Genomic DNA, 21,823 nt, shown 5'->3' on the forward strand with positions numbered 1-21,823 from the left:
CCCTAACCTGTCCTCTGCAGAACTCCAGGCTCTATGTTCCCTAAAATCTCATGACTCCATCATTATCCTCCCAGCAGACAAAGGAACTACCACTGTGGTACCCGACCGACAGGAGTACATTAGTGAAGATCTATGCCAGCTATCTGACACCTCTACTTACAGCATCTGCCATCAAGATCCCATCCTTCTGATTTAAACTGACCAGCAGTCCTTCCTAAAAACCTCAGGCCCCTCACAAAGACTTACACCTCAATCCATAGAACTTCTTACTCCACCCAAACCATGCACCCCCTCCTTTTAGTTCTTTCTTAAGATCCACAAACCCGATCATCCTGGCTGACCTATAGTTGCTGGCTTCGAAGCACCCACCAAACATATATCTGCCTTAATTGATCAAACCATGGTACAAAGACTTCCCTTCGATATTAAAGATACCAACCATTTCCCAAATCAACTGAAATCTGTGACTGTCCCACTCCCACCACACCCCTTGCTTATCACCACTGATGCCATATCCCTCTATAACAACATCCCCCACGTATATGGTCTGTCCGCTGCTGAACATTTCCTCAGTCAATGCCCACACGATTCCAAGCCTATGACATTGTTCTTGCTCACCTTAATCAACTTTATACTTACAAACAATTACCTCACCTTTGAGGGGCAGACATTCAAACAGTTCAGGGGTATGGCCATGGGAACCAGGATGGCACCTGCCTAGGTCAATCTTTCCATGGGTGGCTTAGAGAGGGCTTTCACAGGATCCATAAGCCTTCAGCCCGTGGTTTGGTTTAGAAACATTGACAACATCTTCATCATATGGAAATATGGTGAGGCTGACCTGTTAAAATTCCTGGAATCTCTAAAGACATTCTCCCAATTAAATTTCACATGGTCCTATTCCAAATCCCATGCTACTTTCATTGATGCTGATCTCATCCTTGCCAAAGGCCAGCACACACTTCCATCCACGTCGAGTATAGATTTAAATGTCAGGAAGTCGTTTCTGAAAGTATTTGTATGGAGTGTTGCCATGTATGGAAGTGAAACATGGACGATAACTAGTTTGGACAAGAAGAGAATAGAAGCTTTCGAAATGTGGTGCTACAGAAGAATGCTGAACATAAGGTGGGTAGATCACGTAACTAATGAGGAGGTATTGAATAGGATTGGGGAGAAGAGAAGTTTGTGGTACAACTTGACTAGAAGAAGGGATCGGTTGGTAGGACATGTTTTGAGGCATCAAGGGATCACAAATTTAGCATTGGAGGGCAGCGTGGAGGGTAAAAATTGTAGAGGGAGACCAAGAGATGAATACATTAAGCAGATTCAGAAGGATGTAGGTTGCAGTAGGTACTGGGAGATGAAGAAGCTTGCACAGGATAGAGTAGCATGAGGAGCTGCATCAAACCAGTCTCAGGACTGAAGACCACAACAACAACAACCGCTTTCCCTAAACTTCTCTAGTCCTTTCCCTTCACCCCTCTTCCTCCCCCTTCAATTCTTCTGCCAGAAGAAGGAACCACTGGCTCCAAACGTATGCAAAAGTTAAATCCTGTTCTCTCTCTCTCTCTCTCTCTCTCTCTCTCTCTCTCTCTCTCTCTGTGTGTGTGTGTGTGTGTGTGTGTGTGTGTGTGTGTGTGTGTGTGCGCGCGCCCCTGCCACCACTTGAGTAGATTTTTTATCCATCCATTTATGTTAGAAGTAGTAGTTAGTTATTTTACACTAATTACAAAGTTGATCAGCAAAGAAGTCTATAGAGCCTTTCAAGAGGGCACTGTCGGAAAAATATAAAAAGTAATAAAAAATTTCTATGGATTAACACACACAGCAAAGTTAAACTTTACATGAGGTATCAACTTACTTCGCCATTTTCTGTCACAGCCATGGATGATGTCTGGCCACAAGCAATGGATACGCATTTCTTCCCGCCAATTACACTGTTCACTTTTCTTGGAGCACTCTGGTTGGAGCTCAATGCTGAACCAACCTGACCACAGTTGTTATGTCCCCATGCATAAATCTGTAGCACAGAAAAGTGAATTTTATTTATTGAATTTTCACTCAGTTTAACAGTTTGCCAATACTGTTTCAGAACTGATTTTATTTTGGAAATGGAAATGAAGTCCCATGCTTCTTTACAGAGCGTAGGGGAACGATGCGGGAGACCCGCACCGCCTTACTAGGCAAGGTCCTAATGGAGGTGGTTTGCCGTTGCCTTCCTCCGACCGTAATGGGGATGAATGATGATGATGAAGACGACACAACAACACCCAGTCATCTCGAGGCAGGAAAAATCCGTGACCCCGGCGGGAATCGAACCCGGGACCCCGTGCTCGGGAAGCGAGAACGCTACCGTGAGACCACGAGGGGTGGACGATTTTATTTTAGTAATCTTAGTAAAAAACAATACAAGAAAACGAAAGGGGAAAATACAAACCTGGAAATACTCAACAGACCTAGAAAACACAAATCAGGATAGCTGAGTCACTAAAATAAGCTTGTAACCTACTTAAATGAACAGCTTTTGTACTTTCCAAATGTGTTTTGGTGACTTAAAAATATAGTAAAATGATCAAGAAACCAAGCAACCTATTATTCCATTCATTTCAGTTACAACTGCACAAGACTATTATGCTGGTGCATGGAGTGACTACTGTGATACCCACACTCACTGAATGATCAGGAGACAAGAGGTACAAGTAAATTCAAAATGTGGCTGTCTTAATTATTAATAAAATATTAACAATTTAATTAATTTAGACATATTAAAACTACAATGCAGAAATACTTATCCATACAATTTCTTGCAATCACTTAGCAGAGGATGAGTTACTATATATCTTCATTGGAGATTTTTGCTGCCAATGACCTTACTCATGATTGGACAGCAATTTGAAGTTTTTTACAGTTAGGGAAACGTGGTAACAACTTTGGGGAACAGGTGGGAGCAAAATCTGATCTGTACAGAGGTTTGTTAAAACAACTTTGATCTGAAAAAGGTTAATACGTTTTTCTAAGAGTATAGATACGTAGTGCTGTATAGTAAAACTATCCCCGAGCTCAACATAGTATGTGGTTTCTTTTTTTTTATGTCTCCCAGCAGCTTTTTTTAAAATTTCACTATATACTATTCACTTAACTGTTGTGCATCATTCCATGAACTGAACTAGTAATATACCTTTCCTGTACCAAAAGATAGCAATTATAACTTTCGTTCATGAAAAGATCTAACAGTGTTTTACAGGATTCAAAGATTAAATTGACGCATTTGAGGAAAATGCGTCCAAAACACACACACATACACACACAAAATTGTTAATCAACAATTTCCTGTGAGTGATTTCTGCACAAATCACTGACAACTAAACAGTCATCAACTCCTTGCACAATTTTGTCACTCATGAAATCATCTCCATAACTCAACAAATTTCACAGTGAGTATTCACAGCTTTTCTTTTCCCCATAACAAGTAAATCTGACACTTGAATCCATGGGATTTGTGACTGAAGAAGTTATCCAAACCTTCATCACACAAGGCACGCAACAAAGATCTTCCCTCTCAGAAAACCAGATGCATATTAACACAAACTACATACAAGCATGCCAAAAATGTCATCGGACACCCTGTTTTCAATGCACTGTCACATGGATTTACTTTACATATTGCCCTCTTATGATTTGATTGATAGTTTCATCCCAAACATACTATTTAATCTGTGATCTCTGTTTGCTGCAATCCAATCTCTGTTTACTGCAATCTCAGTACCAAAAAAGATAAACTCCATAATCACATATTGCTTTTGACAAATATCAAGAACACAAGTCATTCTGATTGTCTGCTATGGCAGCAGTGTGTGGTGAATGTTCTCCTTGTTGGTTAGGGTTTTATGTAGCAGCTGGCTCATTCCCTGTAGTTGCAGCTGAGTCGGAGCACTTCATGAGATCTGTCACTCGACATAATATACGACATATTTCCTTTTTTAAAAAAAAAACAAAATGGTCACCGTAGTTGATTCTTGTGAAGTAGAGGTCATGCTAATCAGTAACTCTGAAATCCCATGTGTAGGCAAGGACAGGTTTGACTTCTTCACATTCTGCAGCTGTTACTGGAGCAACTCGCATCACAAACTCTTATATAAAAAAAAGTACGTCCTTTGCTCTTTTTTCCTAACATATACTTCCTAGAATGGGCATACAGATCATTACAGTGACTCATGAATTAGATAGTACACAGCTTTTCATACTACATACTCCTTGAAGGCTTAACATGACATACAAGATTACAATATATTTCATTTGTCAAAAAACCATCTGTTTTTTTGTTTTCATTCTTGGAGAGCATGGTTGCTCCTTGACAGTCAAGCCACTGCCAAACTATGACACCATGCAATTTTTTTCTATGGACATGCCAACAGAAAATGGACAAAACCTGCAGCACAATTGACACACCACGTGCATGCACTCAAAATAACTTCAGGCATCTTCCCAACTCCTCTTCCTATTATTGTTACAAACACGTTGTTGCTTGTGGAGCCGGAGGTTGTGGAAATTGAGGGTTGCATAGAACATAATATACAACAAGGATGGACATTTGATTAAGAATCATTAAGCAAGGATGGTGTCTGTCTGCATGCAAAGTTTGTTCAACATTTTATACTAGCATTACGGCTATCAAGTTCTTAGAATGAATAGTCACAAGTCAACAGCCTATTATGACACACTCAATATCCCAGTGATGAAAATGTTATGGAATTTAAGAGGATGATATGTACTTGTTTCATTACGTAGTTTATTTGGACCACCTCTTCCAATACTTCTTCAGACACTGAAGATGGTGCCTAGGCCCACAGTGCAAAATTTACTCTCATCCTAGATGGATTGAAATAATAATTTAATAATAATAATTCACACTACTACTTTCCACTTGAAAATATAAAATAAGGAAATCATTCCCACTCGAACCCAAGAATGGAAACACACCACTATTGCCTTCAATGATAATTATTAATAAATGTGTGATAAGAAGCAGCAGGATTGACCCACATCAATATTTTTTCTGTTATTCCTCAGAAATAAACAAAGTTAGCCACAAAGTTAGTTTTATATTGATATGAAACAGTCGAAATTGAAATAAAAAAGAAACTGTACATCCAAGATATCCCATCATTATTTTTTTTCCTATTTTTGTTTTGTGACTTCCTCTATTAATGAAACACTTACCAAGTACTGGACCAGTTCTCTTTTACCCTTTTCCTAGAAATTTGTAGCCAGTGATGATGATAACTAATGTTTATCTGTATTAATGCATAGCCTGACTTCTCCCATAATCTTGAGAGTTCTCCATCATGATGGAATTTACAGAAATGAATTGATTGATTAATTAATTCATGGTGACACTTTTTTCAGTGTCATGAAGGCAAACCCTCACGGATTGATCATAGGTGCATAAAGACAGTAAAAATCAGGTAGACTGATATAAATAGGGCTACGACCTAGCCAAAATTTTGACTGTTCCTACTGTGTTGGATTTGACCATTTTAATGAATTGGAGGAGCACCTTGCTAATCATGCCATGTCAATAATAAAACCTTACAGAGCAGGTACTGAATGTTCATTATCATGTTGCACCCATTTGGAAAATCACTGATTGTTTACGTATCATGTGGTAGATGTTTCAATTCCATTACCTTTTTCAAATGTTGCCACCACTTGAGCACAGCTCACAACTAAATGTGAATGAAATACAGACCTGGCTGAATAGACAATTTTCCTGTGGGTACAGCACAAAATGACAGGTGAATGACAGTTTAGCTAGAATTCACTAACACAACTTTATTTTCAGATGATTTTTCATAAAATCAGACTGACAGAATTGCTTTTTACAACTTCAAAAGTGTATTAGAAGAAGTAAATCCATCTATCTTTGATGTCTTTATATGCAAGCAATATTTACACAATCTAATTTCCTTGTTATCTTATATTCATAAGCTTCAGATTTTTAAAACATATAGAACAGATTTGCCACAAGATTTCAGTATTAATGTAGGAATATTTTAATTACCTCACCATCATCGGTCAAAGTAAGCGAATGATGGCTCCCAGCAGCAACTGCAACTACATGCTTGCCTTCAAGAGCCATATCAATCACTGTTGGTTTCAGTCTCTGACAGGAAGTTCCATCTCCTACTTCACAATATCCATTGTGACCCCAAGAGAAAACCAATCCATCTGCAGTATATGCTAAAACATGGGGGCCACTCCCATATGCAAATCCTGGAAACATAACAGAAAAACAGACCTCTAAAACAAAATGTTCCATCATGTGTAGCACACTGCTCAAATTTGGATTAGAATTGGATTAAACAGAGAAATAACAAGCAACAACGTTTTACATAAAAAGTTGCTAAGATTGTGCTAATGAAGCACAAATTTTAACTACAATGCCACATACAATAAAAGATATCTTCCAATTCTGTGCATGTAATAATATTATTAAATGATCGTCCTGTAGATCCGTCAATGTCTTCAGTAGAAAGGAATTGCGTGACCATAATCCAGCAACCTACCTACCGTTCCATCCTCACCCCTCTTCCCCACCCCTTCCCTTCCAACCCGTTAAATCCTCCAGAATATAATTTCCCCTTTAATACAATTCTACTGTACTTAGATGCGGCACAAAAATTTAATATTTGCTCTTTATACATTTCATTTAACAATAAACGTTAATTTTATACCATTAAAATACTATATTTAGTAATCTATAATTTTTCCATCCCTTGCAATGTGAAAACTATTAGACCTAGAGAAAAACTGAACAGGACCTTTATTGTGGGAAATTTAACGTAGTTTAATTTTGTACCGACAAACATTTCTGCTAGAAGCTTTCAAGTAATTCACAAAAAACATAAAAGGGTGATCTTTAAACACCCCACCATACTAACACTTGCACCCCAACAGCGGGGATTTTTAGTATGTTGTCCATGACACACCCTTCTACCACTGCACAAAAATTTGCAGCTACATCCTTTTTTCTTCTAATTTTTGTACATTAACAGGACTAACAAGTGACTGCACAATTGACATTATATAGGAGAAGGACAGGAAGTAATTTGAGAAATATAAGCCAAAATGTCACAGAGAATCATTAGAGCACAGTGTTACAACATCCTTCTACAGTAGATTACTAATTTCAGTTGTGGAAAGCTTCACTATAATACACAGCTCATAACTTTTGAATGTTCAGGTTTCAGACTAACGTAAAACTGTTCTCTATCCAAAGGTTAGTTTGGATACTGCAGTGTTTTACAAGGCATGGTGATATTGGAGGTAGTAAACCCTTGTTTTCCTCCAATCTGTGAACTGACTTACCAAGTCAGTTGTAGAAGGAAGCTGCAGTTTAACATTGATTCCAAGTCAGAGTTATCTTTCATTCTTCACATAAACTCTAATGCTAGCAGAGTTATATCCTTTAGTTACTAAACGCAGTTAACATTCAGACAAAAGTCACAGTTCTTAGTTTTAGAACAACCATAAATGTACAGGTGTCTTATTTATAGATTTGACATAAAATTGAAGTGCAAAAATTTCTCTTACCTTCCACACGCTTATGACAAAGTGCCTTTACTTTTTTTGGAAAAAGTGTGCTATCATGACATTCTAGTCCCAAGCATCCAGCAGAATTGGAGCCCAGTGCATAAACATTGTCATCTTCTGTAACTATTAGAGCTTCATTTCCACTGTTCCCTAAAAGGAAAAAAAAAAAGAGGGATATTTTTTCCTCATGTGCCAGAGATAAAGAACAGGTCACGCAGCAATGTCCAGGATTTGTATGGTATCAAGTGCTTCATTAAGAAAAACGGTCAAGTCTTGTCAAATATTCATCATTTTCAAAATACAGGGTTGTCCTGAAAAGGGCTCCCCGATTTTAAAATTAAATATCTCGAAAACAAAGATCGATAGAGGAATGCAGTAAACGGTATGTTTATTGTGAAAGCTGTAAGAAGTTTATACAGCAGTTTGAAATAATAGTTACAAAAGCTGCTAACAGATGGTGCTGTACGTGTACAGCTCATATCAGCATACATAAGTGAAATAATCGTATGAAAACAATCTTTGCAAACAATCACATCACAATGTTTTCAAAATGTTCACCATTGGCACTACTGAGGTGGCGCAAACGAAGAATGAAATTCGCCATCACATTTCGTAGTGTCTCAACCGAAATGGATTCACATACCACAGAGATCGCCGATTCAAGCTCGTCCAGCGTGGCGGGATGCTTAGGGTAGACCATGTCTTTCACTGTGCCCCACAAAAAAATGTCACAGGGAGTCAAATCCGACAAATATGGAGGTCAATCCATGCCTGCACTAGTACATTTGGGATATTCCAAAGCAATGACTTGATTCCCGAAGTATTCCTCAAGAAAGCGAAACACTTGTTCGGTCCAATGTGGTCGGGCTCCATCTTGCATAAACCATTCGGTACCTGGTCGATCCTCTAACACTTGCTGTGTGGCGACAAATTGTTCCAAAATTACAGCGTACCGTGCACCAGTGACCGTTTCTCGAATGAAAAAAGGGCCAATAATGCCTCTGCTGCATACTGCAGCCCAAAAAATAACTTTAGGAGAATACAGGGGTTTCGCTTCACACCAATATGGCTTTTCGGAACCCCAAAATCGCTAGTTCTGCTTATTCACATATCCATTCAGGTGGAAATGTGCTTCATCTGTAAACCAGATGCAGCCAACATCAAATCCTTCACTATCAATCATTGTGAGCATCTGATTAGCAAAGGCAACCCTTTGTTGCACAGCTCGTACGGGTATGGCCTGGTGCGTTTGAATTTTGAATGGAAACATGTGTAGGCTCTTTCTCAGTATTTTCTGCATGCTGGAACGCTTCAAACCAGTCTCAGATGCAATTCTACGGACGGATGACATTGGATTTCGCTGAATAATTCCAGAAACTGTGACGATATTTTCAGGCGTAACTGCGGTTTGCTTGCAGCCAACATGCCCCACTAGATCATCAGTTACGCTGCCTGTTCGTTGAAATTTTGCGAAGAGTGTACGAATGGTTTTCGCATCAGGTCCTTTTGGGACATTAAATCGTGCTTGAAAACTTCGCCTTGTTGCCGTAGGACTCTCTTCTAACCTGTGGTACTCTAGCACCAGAAAAACGTGTTGTTCAATGGAGTACATGGTTTTAATCTCTTCCTTCGGTACGCTAACCTCCTTTCACGTTTCAATAGTGGAACTGATCACTCTGGGCTTTGGATCACTATTTATACTAGGCATTACGTATGGCAATTACAGTGCCATCTGTTAGCAGCTTTTGTAACTATTATCTCAAACTGCTGTATAAACTTCTAATAGCTTTCACAATAAACATACCAATTACTGCATTCCTCTATCGATCTTTGTTTTCGAGATATTTAATTTTGAAATCAGGGAGTCCTTTTCTGGACACTCTGTATAATATTAAATTCAACAGTACGTAAATGAGACAATGGGAGTATGGAAGATACTGAGCTGCTAAATAAGGGCTAAGTACGATCTGCTGCTTCTATCCACACTAATATTATAAATGTGAAAGTGAATATGTCTGCTACATTTTCATGACCAAACTGCTGAACTGATTTTGATGAAATGTGTTTTGGAGATAGCTACAACCCCAGGGAAGAACATAGGCTACTTTAGACAGTAAAGAAAAATTGACCTCTAAGGGGTTGAAGTACAGAATGGAACATTTTTTTGTCAGTGAACATAAATCATGTTAACAATTATCAAATTTGTTGTATAATGTACATATTGTATAATGTGTAGCTACTTCAACAGCATAGTACACAGATGCACACTCCTGACCCCCCCCCCCCCTTCCCCCCCCACAGGTACTGCTTGGCAGTGATGCGATGCTGTGCATGCTATGCCATTGGACATTTGGAGGGGGGAGGAGGGAGCAAACATCATGAGTTATGCTTACCCCCAAGCAGGAGGGAGATATGCAAGGGCCACTGACATTACTGCACACACAAATATTATAAAATTTGCACTGCACTGAACTACAAATTATTTATTTTCTTTCTTTGTCAATTTAACTCTATACAACAATTTCAGAAAGTCCACATTTTATTTTAGTGGTCAAATTGACTTCCTGAAACATAAATCCACTTTATAGTAGCTAACAGATTACTGGCACTACACACATACATATCCACTCTGCTACATATCCAGATACTCAAAAATTACTGGCTTGCTTACTCACTACCACTCACCATAAAGAAACTACTGATAGGCAAGCATAGCCACAGGCAACAGCTAACACTGATATACTGAACCAAGCATATTCCAAATGGTTGTCCCCCAATTAAATAAAACAACTCAGGTGGCCATTTTTGGTCTGACTATTTCCAAAGATATTTTGCAGACAAAGAATGAGATACCTACAGAGCATTATGGAACTTTTCTTAATAGACTATTAAAACGGTCACAAGCTTTATCATCACATATCCCCAAAATATATGTCATTCTTGTATTTTTATAAACAGATAAAGGTTAAAGCAACTTCCTTCTTGCCCAGGTATAGCAGGTGTGGTTGACTGAACATTAATGCCTGTTGTTTGGTTATTTAGAGTTTACAATTCTATTTACTCAAATATGGGGCCAGCGATTGTCAACATATACAGAAGCCAGTGTTAGAATACAAATCTGTCTCACTACTGAATTTTTTAATTTTTTTCCACTGTCTGCAGCATCAAGTCAGCCAAAGTTACTCAGTCATGGAACACGCCACCATATAATAATTTATAGAATGCTGATAAAGATTTGAAACATAAAACAATATCATTACAGCAAGAAAGAAGACTAGCGACAAAACATTAAAAGACTTGAAACTTCCCGACAGATTAAAATTGTTTGCCAGACGAGGATTCGAGGATGGGACCTTTGCTTTTCATAAGCAAGTGCTCTACTGACTAACACATGCAAGAACAACTCATCCTCACAGCTTCACAGCTGCCAGAACCTCTCTCTCTCGTCTTCCAATCTTAATCACTACAGCACGAACAAAATGCAGAGGTCCCAGGTTCAAGTCCTGGACTGATACCCAGTTTTAATCTAGCACAAAGTATCAAATCAGCACACACACTGCTGTAGAGTGAAATTTCATTCTGTAAATGCAAACAAATGTATAACACACTACAATGGAAGCTCTACACTTCTGTGCACAGAATAAAAGGAGGCTTCAAATTAAGATCTGGAACTCCAGAGCATATTCCTCAGATTTTTTGTTTCTACAGAATGACTGTTGAAAATTCTATGAAAGAGTTGTCAATAACCTTTTTATCCACAATGAAGTTACATCCACTCTTTCATGAGGAAAACACATAACATTGGAAAACAGTACATACAATGCCTTGGGCTTACCCAATGGATTGGAATATTTTAAGTATGGCACAGCAATCACTGTGTTGAACATTGATTATACATTAAAACTGTTTGCTGAAGCAGGACCCAAAATGCACAGCTACCATTGCTGACTGTTCCATTTTAATTGTGTCATCTAGACACTCAAAAAATCACTTCATACACACAAACCCACTATCACATGTGTCTTGTACTAATCTACCACTATACATAATCCGGTCAAAAGTATCCACACACCTACAGAGTGTATTAATATAGGGTGTGTTCCCTTCATGACGACAAACTCTGCTGGAGATTTCTGAATGTCTGTGGAGAAATGGCGGCCCATTCTTCAAGATTCAAAACCAGAAAAGGCAGTGATGCTGGACCCAGGCATCCAGAGTGAAGTCAGCATTTTAACATATCCCAAAGGTGTTCCACAGGGATCACGTCGGAACTCTGGACAGCTGAGGAATGCTATTGTCTGCAAACCATTGCCTCATGGATGCTGCTTTATGACAGGGTGCACAGCCATTCTGATATACAATCATCATCTCCGAACTGACAACACAGTACTCCCTGTCTCTTTTTACACTGGTGGGTTCACTTGTCGTGACATCTAACAATCAATAACAGGTGTGATGCAAAGTCACTTAAGAGGTATGCATCCATTTTTACGTAATATGAAGGTTGTATGGTATGTACAGGCAGTCAATGTATGTATGTCTATTTACATCCATTTAAATCTTAAGTGTTTGTAATGAAAAGCTTATTCATTGTGCTGACCCACAGTCTGGCCCCTCCCACCTTCACCTGATCACCTTGCAACATGAAATATTTGCTGTGTTAAGACAGCTGTTACTTTAGGGTTTTTGATTGGCTGTATACTTTTTTAATTATACATGACCTCCATGTTGTATCTTCACCATTATTCATGGGACATTAATAACTAAGATGAAGTCTCAAGTATTAATATTCAGAAGTAATGCCACCTGGTGGCCTAGTTGTCTTCCTGAACAGCGTAGCCACCGTAATGATCAAGTTTTGAATGGTCATTGTATAAAATATTTGACTCCATACCTACGTAGGACATGTTCTCCTTAACTTGGCATGTTTTCATAACTGTACTTTGATTCGGTTCCTGTTTGTTCTTAGTGGTCAGTTACCTATTATTATGCACTATGTATTATTTCTGGTTCTTTGTTAATTTCTTCAGATTAATCTAATTATGTACAAAATCAAACACATCATTGAAGAAAGTAGTACCACACAACATGTGACTTCAATGTATTTTTATAGTATATTATAGGACTGATACAACCTTCAAATTTAGCATCAGTTCCTCATTACATAGGGGTGTCTGAATACTTCTGATCATACAGTATATCTCTCCTTTTGGATATTCACTCTGTTAATCTTTAGGTATTGACATAACTAAATTGGAAGCACAGAATCCATAAAGATGTCCTTTTAAATTGAAATGAATATTTCCAGGACAGTGGAACAAATGTTAAGGTAAAATAGAGAACCGCAAAAATAGCTAACAATGTAAGAAACCTTAGTACTGCAACAACACAATAAAAAGTTGTGTACCTGAATATCTGCCAAGATCAAGCAGCAAGCACCATCGTCACTACCACTTAAGTGTTAATAGTTTAGGAATCCTGTTAACAATTGGGAAAGGGAGGAGAGCTCCAAGGGCTAGTAGCAGCTCAACAATTTTTCAACAACACTCCACTGGACTGGAACCAGGAAAATTTCATAGAATCATTCACACAAAATGTTGTTTATATTACAAGGCATTTGGCCACATACATGGTCTCAAGTATGCTAACACACAAAGTTTACACTGAGGTGATAAAAGCCATGGAACAGCAATGTGCGCATATACACCTGCAGTGCCTCTCCTGTGATCGTGACCATATCGTTTGTACTGCACTCTAATCTGTTTCTGAATGGCTCTCTTATCTGTATTTAGGTCCTCAATACAGAGTGAGAGGTGGGGGGGGGGGGGGGGGGTGATAGTAACTTATTGGCAATTTCATTGTTATTTCATTGTTGGAGCTGTCACTTTTGCAGTTGTTTGCAATCTCCGTTGGTAACAGATTGAAAAGACCTAGAAATCATGACATTTTCTCATTATACAACAATATGTTCTTCAATCTCACTCTTTATTTTTACTGCATGTTTATCTTTAATATCCCTCAATTTTATAGAAGAATTATCAAAAGGTGACCCATTATCCTGTCATCAATTGTCTATGTGGCTGAGTCCCTTAACAATAGTAATTACCATTTAGGTGCTCAGGAAATGGCCACTTGATCGAGAAAGCATGAGCTGCAATTACCTGCTGCCACATTTTGAAGGCAGCATTATTTACATGGTGGGTGGGTTGACTTTAGGGGCACTTAACACTGAGATTATCAGTGCACTGACATTTTAGGAGAAACAAAATTCACTAAAAATCACTAAAATTGTTGCACATAGTGCGTATAGAAGCTACAAAATGACACTTATGCATTCACTCCCACATCACTCACATTCAATCACACAATCACTATCTCACATACCTTAAGACAATGGGGAAAAGCTGAAAAGTTCTATACCAGAGATTAAAAGACAAGCAAAATGACAGAAGACCTAAACCAGTAGCATGGACAAAGGTGACCAGCTGACCACTTACAAAAACATGGATGAGCCAGTCACTCTGTCAACACTAAGACCATCTCCTTAAATTCTTGGGAAAAAGGTTGGACAATTCACATAACTTTCAAGCACTAACCACATTCATCGGAAAGTCACTTAAAATTGAAGGCAGATCTGTCAGCAAATCTGTTGCCACCCTCTGGCCCGAAAATAAAACACAGTCTAACAAAATGTGGCTTACAGTGAATCTGAGCACCACAAGTACCACACATTGGATGGTCCTCTTAGTGGAGCAAGAAGCCTCGTGTCACAGAACTGTGGCCTACATGAAGACAACTAAGGAGAACACTGTCCTGTCGTCGTGGCTGCAAGGAGGTATGACATGGCCGCATTGTGGGCTTTACTAGATGGGGCTTACTGTCTGTCACTTATAGCCATTAATTCTCCCATTGACGCACAACCTTATCTCAACAGCAAAGCGATGGTGTGCGTGGGGATGGCACACCATACTAACTGGGGATTACAACACACCACCTTGGCAGCTACATATGCCCTTTCATTCCCCGCAATACCCATGTGCACTGACAACCAGCAGCAATACACATGCTTCCCCAGCCATTGTTGGTTGTTGATTGGGGTTTAAGGAACCAAACAGTAAGGTCATCAGTCCCTTGTGTCAAAGGTGGTCCATTTGGACAGATTTACGTCTCAGAAGAGTCATCACAATAAAAGGTAAAAGGCTAAAAAATGTAAAAGTGCAATTGTGTTGTCAATGGTGAAAACAATTCAATAGTGGAAGTCAGTAAGCGGGCAACCCCCAGGCTATGCTAGAGGCAGAAAACATCCCACCTCTGATGCAGTACAGGCAGACCACCTGCTATTCAAAAGCATTCAGCCGCTAGAATGTAAAAGTGCGTATTGTAAAAGGAGACTAACCAAATCTAAAAAGCGATAGAAACAGAGTAAAAGGGAGAGAGAGGAGGATCTTGGCCAGGAAGGGGAGTCAGGAATCTCCAAACACAGCTTACAGTGGGAGACACACCAACCCTCACCGCCCTGCTCCTATTCCAGAGGGAGATTAAAAACCTTAGAATTGAAAATAAAAACCACTTCCATGGAGCAAACTGAGTACCAGTTCAACCATCCGGTAACTGTCTGCCAATATTAAAGGTAAGGTGCGGGGAAATCTGTACTTAATACGCAGAGCCAAAAGAAGGGGGCAGTCCAGCAAAATGTGGGCTACTGACTGGAAGGATTCACAACCGCAAAGTGGGGGTGGCTCATTACACAAAAGAAAACCATGGGTCAGCCTAGTATGGCCGATGTGGAGATGACACAGGGTGGTGGAGTCCTCTTGGGAGAGGCGGAAGGAAGAACGCCACGGGACAGGTGTCATCTTAATCGGACAGGAAGGTAGCCTCCCAAGAGTTGTCCCACAATTGTGCAAAGTGGGATTTGATACGAAGCCATAAATCCGCCGCAGGAGGAGTTACAGAGAAAGGGGGGGAGGGGGTACATGACTGCTTCACCAGCCAAACGATCAGCAAGCTCATTACCTGGGATACCCACATGGCCAGGGACCCAAAGGAAGTCAACGGAACAAGTAGCATAGTGAAGATCAGCAATACGGTGATGGCCGAGACCAAGGGCTGGCGGGAAAAACACTGGTCAATAGCCTGAAGGCCACTCATTGAGTCTGTACATAACAAAACACGGTTGAGTTGGGGCTGTTTAATAAAGGTAAGGGCCTGGGAAACTGCCATCAATTCCGCAGTAAACACCCCACATGCAGATGGCAGGAGATGATTTTCCATGCCAACAGAGGACGTGAAGGTAAATCCCACATGATAAGCAGATTTAGAGCCATTGGTGTAAAAAAAACAACAGCATCCCGAAACTCCCATAAAATTCGGCGGGAAAAACAACGGAGCACCATCGAGGGAACGGAATCTTTCAGACCTCGGCGGAGATCCATCCGAATCCGAGGCCGAGGAACCAACCAAGGGATGGGGGGGAAGGGGGGGGAGGAGGGGTGGGTGTGTTGGGGAGGGAATGTGGGATACAGGAAAAAGAAGGAAGGTGAAAATCACGGCGAAGAGACGCAAGGTGGAGCCCAACCGGTAAACCCGCCCGAGGGTGGGAATCAGGTGGGCGACGTCCTTGGTCTGGGAACAGGATAGAATAAGACGGATGAGTGGGAGAGGAACACACAGCAATTGCATATGAAACCAGAAGCTGGGACTGCTGAACAGAAAGGGGGGGGGGGGGGAATGGGATCCCAGATTCAACCAGGAGACTACCATCAGGGCTAGTAGGGAAGGCACCAGTGGCCAATCGGATACCACGATCGTTGACCGGATCCAGGAGGCACACAGTGTGGAAGGAGCAGCCGAACCATAAACTTGACAACCATAGTCCAAGCGAGACAGCACAAAAGCCTGATAAAGGCAGAGAAGAGTGGAATGATCCGCAGCCCAAGAGGTGTGGGCAAGGAAGTGAAGGACATTGAGTTTACGGAAACATCCTATCTCCAGAAGTCTGATATGAGGCAACCGAGTGAGCTTGTTGTCAAAAAGAAGACCCAGGAAATGAAACTGTGGGACCACAGGTAATCGTCGTGCATCAAGGTAGAGCTCCAGATCAGGGTGGACCACCCGTGACTTTAAAGGAGATAATTGAAACCCATGTGAGAGGGTCCATGCAGAGACATGCCATATAGCACCCTGGAGCTGCCGTTCTGCAGAGGCCATTGAAGAGGAACTAACCCAAATGCAGAACTCATCCACATACACAGCAGGGGTGAGCAAAGGACCGAAGGAGGCCACAAGTCCATCTATAGCAATGAGGGAAAGAAGTACACTCAATACGAAACCCTGTGGGTTGCCATTCTCCTTGGTTCATGGAGAACTAAAAACAGTACCAACCCGAAGCCGGAAAGACTGATGGAACAGGAACTGGCAGATAAAAGTCGGGAGTGGGCCCCGAACACCCCACTCATGAAGTGTAAGTAAGATATGATGGTGCTAAGCCATATCATAGGCCTTGCAAAGGTCGAAAAATACTGCAACCAAATGGCGGCGTTGGGAAAAAGCCTGCCGAACTGCGGTTTCCAGGCAAAGTAAATGGTCAATCAGAGACCGTCCTTTTCAGAAGCTAAACTGGTAAGGTGACAATAGATCCCGAGATTTGAGGATCCAATGGAGCCGACGGGCTATCATACGTTCAAGTAACTTGCAACCAACATTTGTCAGAGTAATTGCCCAATAGCTTTAGACAAAGAGGGGGTTCTTACCAGGCTTAAGGACGGGAACCATGACGCTATCCCTCCACTGAGAACGGAAGTCACCCTGGAGCCAAATACGGTTAAGCACCCGGAGAAGATGACGTCTTTCTGGAGCACTGAGATGTTGAAGCAATTGGTTATGAATGGAGTCTGGGCCAGGGGTCATATCATGAGAAGAAGAAAGTTCAGGAAGAAGTTCCCATTCAGTAAAAGATTCATTGTAAGATTCTGACTGACAAGGGGTAAAACATAAGGCACAAGCTTCAGCCCGCTGTTTCTGGTGAAATAAAGCAGCCGGACAGGAAATTGACACTGATGCTGTTGCAAAATGGGTCGCAAGATGTTCCGCGAGAATCAACGAGTCCGTGCAAAGGTCATTCAGTATGGCAAGGCTCAAGAGGGCAGACTGCCGATGGCAACCTTGGAGAGAACGAAGTGTAGCCCATACCTGTGGCATAGGGGCAGTAGAAATGAAGGAAGAAACAAAGCGTTCCCAACAAACCCATTTGCTCCGTTTGATTAAGTAACAGGCTTTGGCGCGAAGGCATTTACAGGTAATACGATTGGCAGCGGATGGGTGCCTCTTAAGGTGTTGCAAAGCTTGACAGTGATCATGGATGGCAATGGCAATGGCCGTACTCCACCAGGGGACGTGCCGGCGGCAAAATGGTCCAGATGAGTGTGGGATAGAAAGGCTAGCAGCGGGAACAATCGCATCAGACATGTCACGTAGGACGTCATCAATACAATCTGACAAAGAGGCAGTAAAAATGACCTGTGCAGTATATAGAAGCCAATCGGCACGTTGGAAAGACAAATGAGGTAACCTGTCCATCGGAGAGTGGGAAGGGAGAGAGAGAATTAATGGGAAGTGATCACTATCGCAAAGGTCATCGTATGGCAACCAGTCTAATGAAGGGAGGAGGGAGGGTGAAGAAAGAGAAAGATCAATGGCAGAAAAGGTACCACGACCAGCACTGAAATGGGTAGGGGAGCCATCATTAAGAAGGCACAAGTCGTGGTCTGCAAGAAACTGGTTTATGAGAAGACCCTGACTAGATGGAAATGTACTGCCCCGCAAGGGGGTGATGAGCATTAAAATTCCCGAGAAGGAGGAAGGGAGGAGGAAGTTGCTGAAGAAGGGCAGTTAAGGCAGCAGGTTTAAGAGTCCTGTCAGGATGGAGATAAAGATTGCAAACTGTGACCCCAGAGACCAGGTGGAGCCTAACAGCAACTGCTTCCCATATAGTTTGAAGAGGAATCCACGTGCTAGCAACGTCTGTACGGACCAACGTACAAACACCACCAGAGGCCCAATTGCAACAGAAAGCACGGAACCCATGGAGGGTCGGTGAGTTAAGTGACAGTAATATCCATTACAATTCCATTGGATAACCACAGAATGATGATTCAAATGGGGGGAAAGGGGGGGGGGGGGGGGAACAGGCTAAAACCAGTCATGTCGCCAGGTCACCATCTGTCACCGACAAGAAGGGGGCGACATCCATGAACAGCAGGTCAGAGTCAGGTTACGAAGGTGGGGACGGGTCCCCTGGTGACACCAGAGGCTCCTTGTTCCATAACTTATGTTTCTTGTTCTTTTCTGTTTGAGATTGAGGAGGACTGTGCTGCAAAAAGGAGCCAGCTACAGCAAGATCCGGAACAGAAAGAGAGCGGGTGACGTGGGCGCCCACAGACTGTGGTTCTCGTGGCCGTCATGTGGCAGCAAACCTTTGGCCTGGAAGGTGCCGAGAAGGGGGGTCCCGGGAGGGACACCCTTGACTGGCAGATGCGGAAGAAGTGGGACACTTCTCCGGCTGGCAAAGGGGAGCGGTGCCCAGAGGGAAGGGTGTGGGAACCGCAGGGGAGGGGAGGGAGGAGAGGGGTTCGCGAGTGGGGTAAGGAAGAGTGAGGAAGGGGTGAAGATGTAACTAAAGGATAGCTAGACATCATTGACACAGGATGAAGACTTGTCTAATGCTTACAAGTCTCAGTGTAGGTTAGACAATCAAGGGACTTATACTCCTGTATCTTCTTTTCCTTCTTATAAGCTGGGCAATGCGATGAATGTGGAAAATGATTGCCATGACAATTAACACACACAGGAGGAGGAACTCCCCTCATGGAGTGGATGTCCACAGTCACCACAGAGAGGGGTCTGCGAAAAGTGGGAAGACATGTGTCCAAAATGCAAGCACTTAAAACATCTCATAAGAGGTGGGATGTACAGCTTCATGTGACATTGATAAACCATAACCCTGACCTCAGGGAAGGTATCCCCTTCAAAGGCCACAATAAAGGCACCAGTATCAGTGCGATTGTCCTTCGGGCCCTTCTGAACACGCCGAACAAAGTGAACAACCCGCCATCCTAGATTGTCCCTAAGTTTCTCATCAGTTTGAAGGATGAGGTCCCTGAGAAAACTTACACCTTGAACCATATTGAAAGACTGGGGTGGGGGGGGGGGGGTAATGGACACAGGAATTGTGCCAAGATGGTCACAGGCATGAAGGGCCACAGACTGGGCAAATGAAGTAGTTTTCATCAACAATAAACCCGACGGCATCTTGCTCAGAGAGTCCACTTCGTCAAACTTGTCTTGAATGTGTTCGACAAAAAAATAAAGGTTTGGTATTTGTGAAAGTATCCCCATCAGTCCTGGTGCAAAACACATAGTGGTGGGAAAGGTTTCACCCCTAGCCTACAAGCCTGACCCTCCTCCCAGGGTGTAGCCATGGAAGGGAAGGCCAAAGGGGCATAAGAAGCAGCACTAAAAGAATTATTTCAATTCAAAGAGACAGCCATAGAAGAATGGCCAGAGTTCTGGACCCATATGCATTTCATTTGCATAGTGTCCGCCCTGATACCACCCACTCCGATCAGGGGCTCTCCCCATGGGTGCCACCCGGCCACAGCAAGGGCCATCTGGCATGGCAGCCATTGCCGGGAGTTCCGATGCTCCAGGATGACAAGCAACCACTCCTAGGCTTATATGAGGAGGTCACAGCTCAGGTACCAGAAGTGTGATCCCTGTGTTTTCAGGGAGCTCAACCAAGAGGGTACATAGTGACCCCACCACACGGGCTGGCTACCGTGCTGGCTATGTACCCTAGCATCAGACAACAACGTGAAAGAAAAGATGGAAGGAACTAGGAGGGCACATGCCAGAGACACTAGGTAAGGTGCTCTTCCTAAAATGGCTCACACTATGCAATAGAAATTTAGTAATGGAGGTCAAACCCCAGAGGGGGATCAGAGAATACCAAAAGGATGAGGTAGTTACTCAACAAAACCAAATCGCAAAGCCAACATAACCAGGAGGATAGCGTGGCCAACATAAACAAGGACACCAAGAGAGGGAGAGGAAAGGGTGGAGGGGAAGGAGCAAGGACAGGAAAGGAGGGGAAGGAAAAGGAAGGAAGGCTGCAATAGCTCAGAGCCCTGTGCTCGCGACACACGTACTCACCAAAGGACCGTGAGCCCCTTGGGGGGGGGGGGGGGGGGGGGCAGCCATTGTTGTTGGAGGAGGGTGTCCTGAACTACTTTATCTGCTGGGTATAAGCATTGTAGAGAGTGAAGGGCACTCACAGAATCTCAACAGACAAGGAATTTAGTACTCAAATCATGTTGCATCTGCTCCAGTGCCCACAAGATTGCATATAATTCCATGTCGAAGATAGTAAACTCTTGAGGCAATCTGACCTTGCGGACATGATAAGTAAAAACAACAGAGCAACCAACAGAAGCAACCTGTTTCAATCCATCTGCAAAAACAGCTGTAAAGTTGTGATGCTCAGTTAAAATGTCTTTAAATAATGCATTAAGAACATATGCAGGAATGCAACACCTCTTGTCTTCACTAAATCTAAAATTACTCTGGGCCTCTGGAGTAACCAGTGTGGTAGACATTTAAAACCCTGGATTTGGAGCTGTACATCCTCCACACCAAGTGATTCCAGAACATGCTGCACACAGATCCCAATGGCGTCGTTACCATGTACAACTGAAGAAAAGGCATTCCAGAGGATGAGCAACAGTATGGTATGTAGATGAATTCAGAGATGTGAGGAACTTACGTGTCTGATGCACCATAAGATGTTGCCATCAGATTGTAAGTGGTGGTTCACCAGCCTTAGCACAGAGACTGTGTATGGGGCTGGTCCTATAAGCACCCGTGGCCAATCTAATCCCTCTCATGGTGAATAGCATCAAAAATCTGCAGATAAGAAGGCCTTGGCAATCGATATGCTATGTGCCCATAGTCCAGCCGTGAACCTATGAAAGCCCTATAAAACTGGAGCAGATGCACCTTGTCCATTCCCCAAGATCTTTGGCTAAGGCACTTCATGATATTCAGTGCCTACAGGGTCCTAGCGTTCAGGTCTCGTGGATGTGGTAATCACAACAGTTTGGCATCAAATATGAGGCTCAGAAACCTCATTGAGTCTTCAAAATGTAGAATGGTATCCATCATATGTAAGAAA

At 42.2% G+C, this 21,823-nt stretch overlaps 1 protein-coding gene across 4 annotated transcripts in view; it reads right to left on the reverse strand.

Annotated features, from left to right (window-relative positions):
* The window catches only part of LOC126236668 (RCC1 and BTB domain-containing protein 1-like), a 216,933-nt gene that overhangs the window by 153,471 nt on the left and 41,639 nt on the right, over positions 1–21,823 (reverse strand). For all 4 annotated transcript variants that reach the window (XR_007544969.1, XR_007544970.1, XM_049946149.1 and 1 more), the window contains exons 3-5: positions 7,597–7,746; positions 6,065–6,276; positions 1,865–2,023 (exon numbers count right to left, since the gene is read on the reverse strand). Coding sequence is in view for 2 of the 4 variants with exons in the window: in XM_049946149.1 (XP_049802106.1) it covers positions 1,865–2,023; positions 6,065–6,276; positions 7,597–7,746 (521 nt within the window). In the remaining 2 variants the exon portion in view is untranslated. The remainder of the gene's footprint in view (positions 1–1,864; positions 2,024–6,064; positions 6,277–7,596; positions 7,747–21,823) is intronic.

The sequence above is a fragment of the Schistocerca nitens genome, chromosome 2 (assembly GCF_023898315.1).
Source record: "Schistocerca nitens isolate TAMUIC-IGC-003100 chromosome 2, iqSchNite1.1, whole genome shotgun sequence".
NCBI lineage: Eukaryota > Metazoa > Arthropoda > Insecta > Orthoptera > Acrididae > Schistocerca > Schistocerca nitens.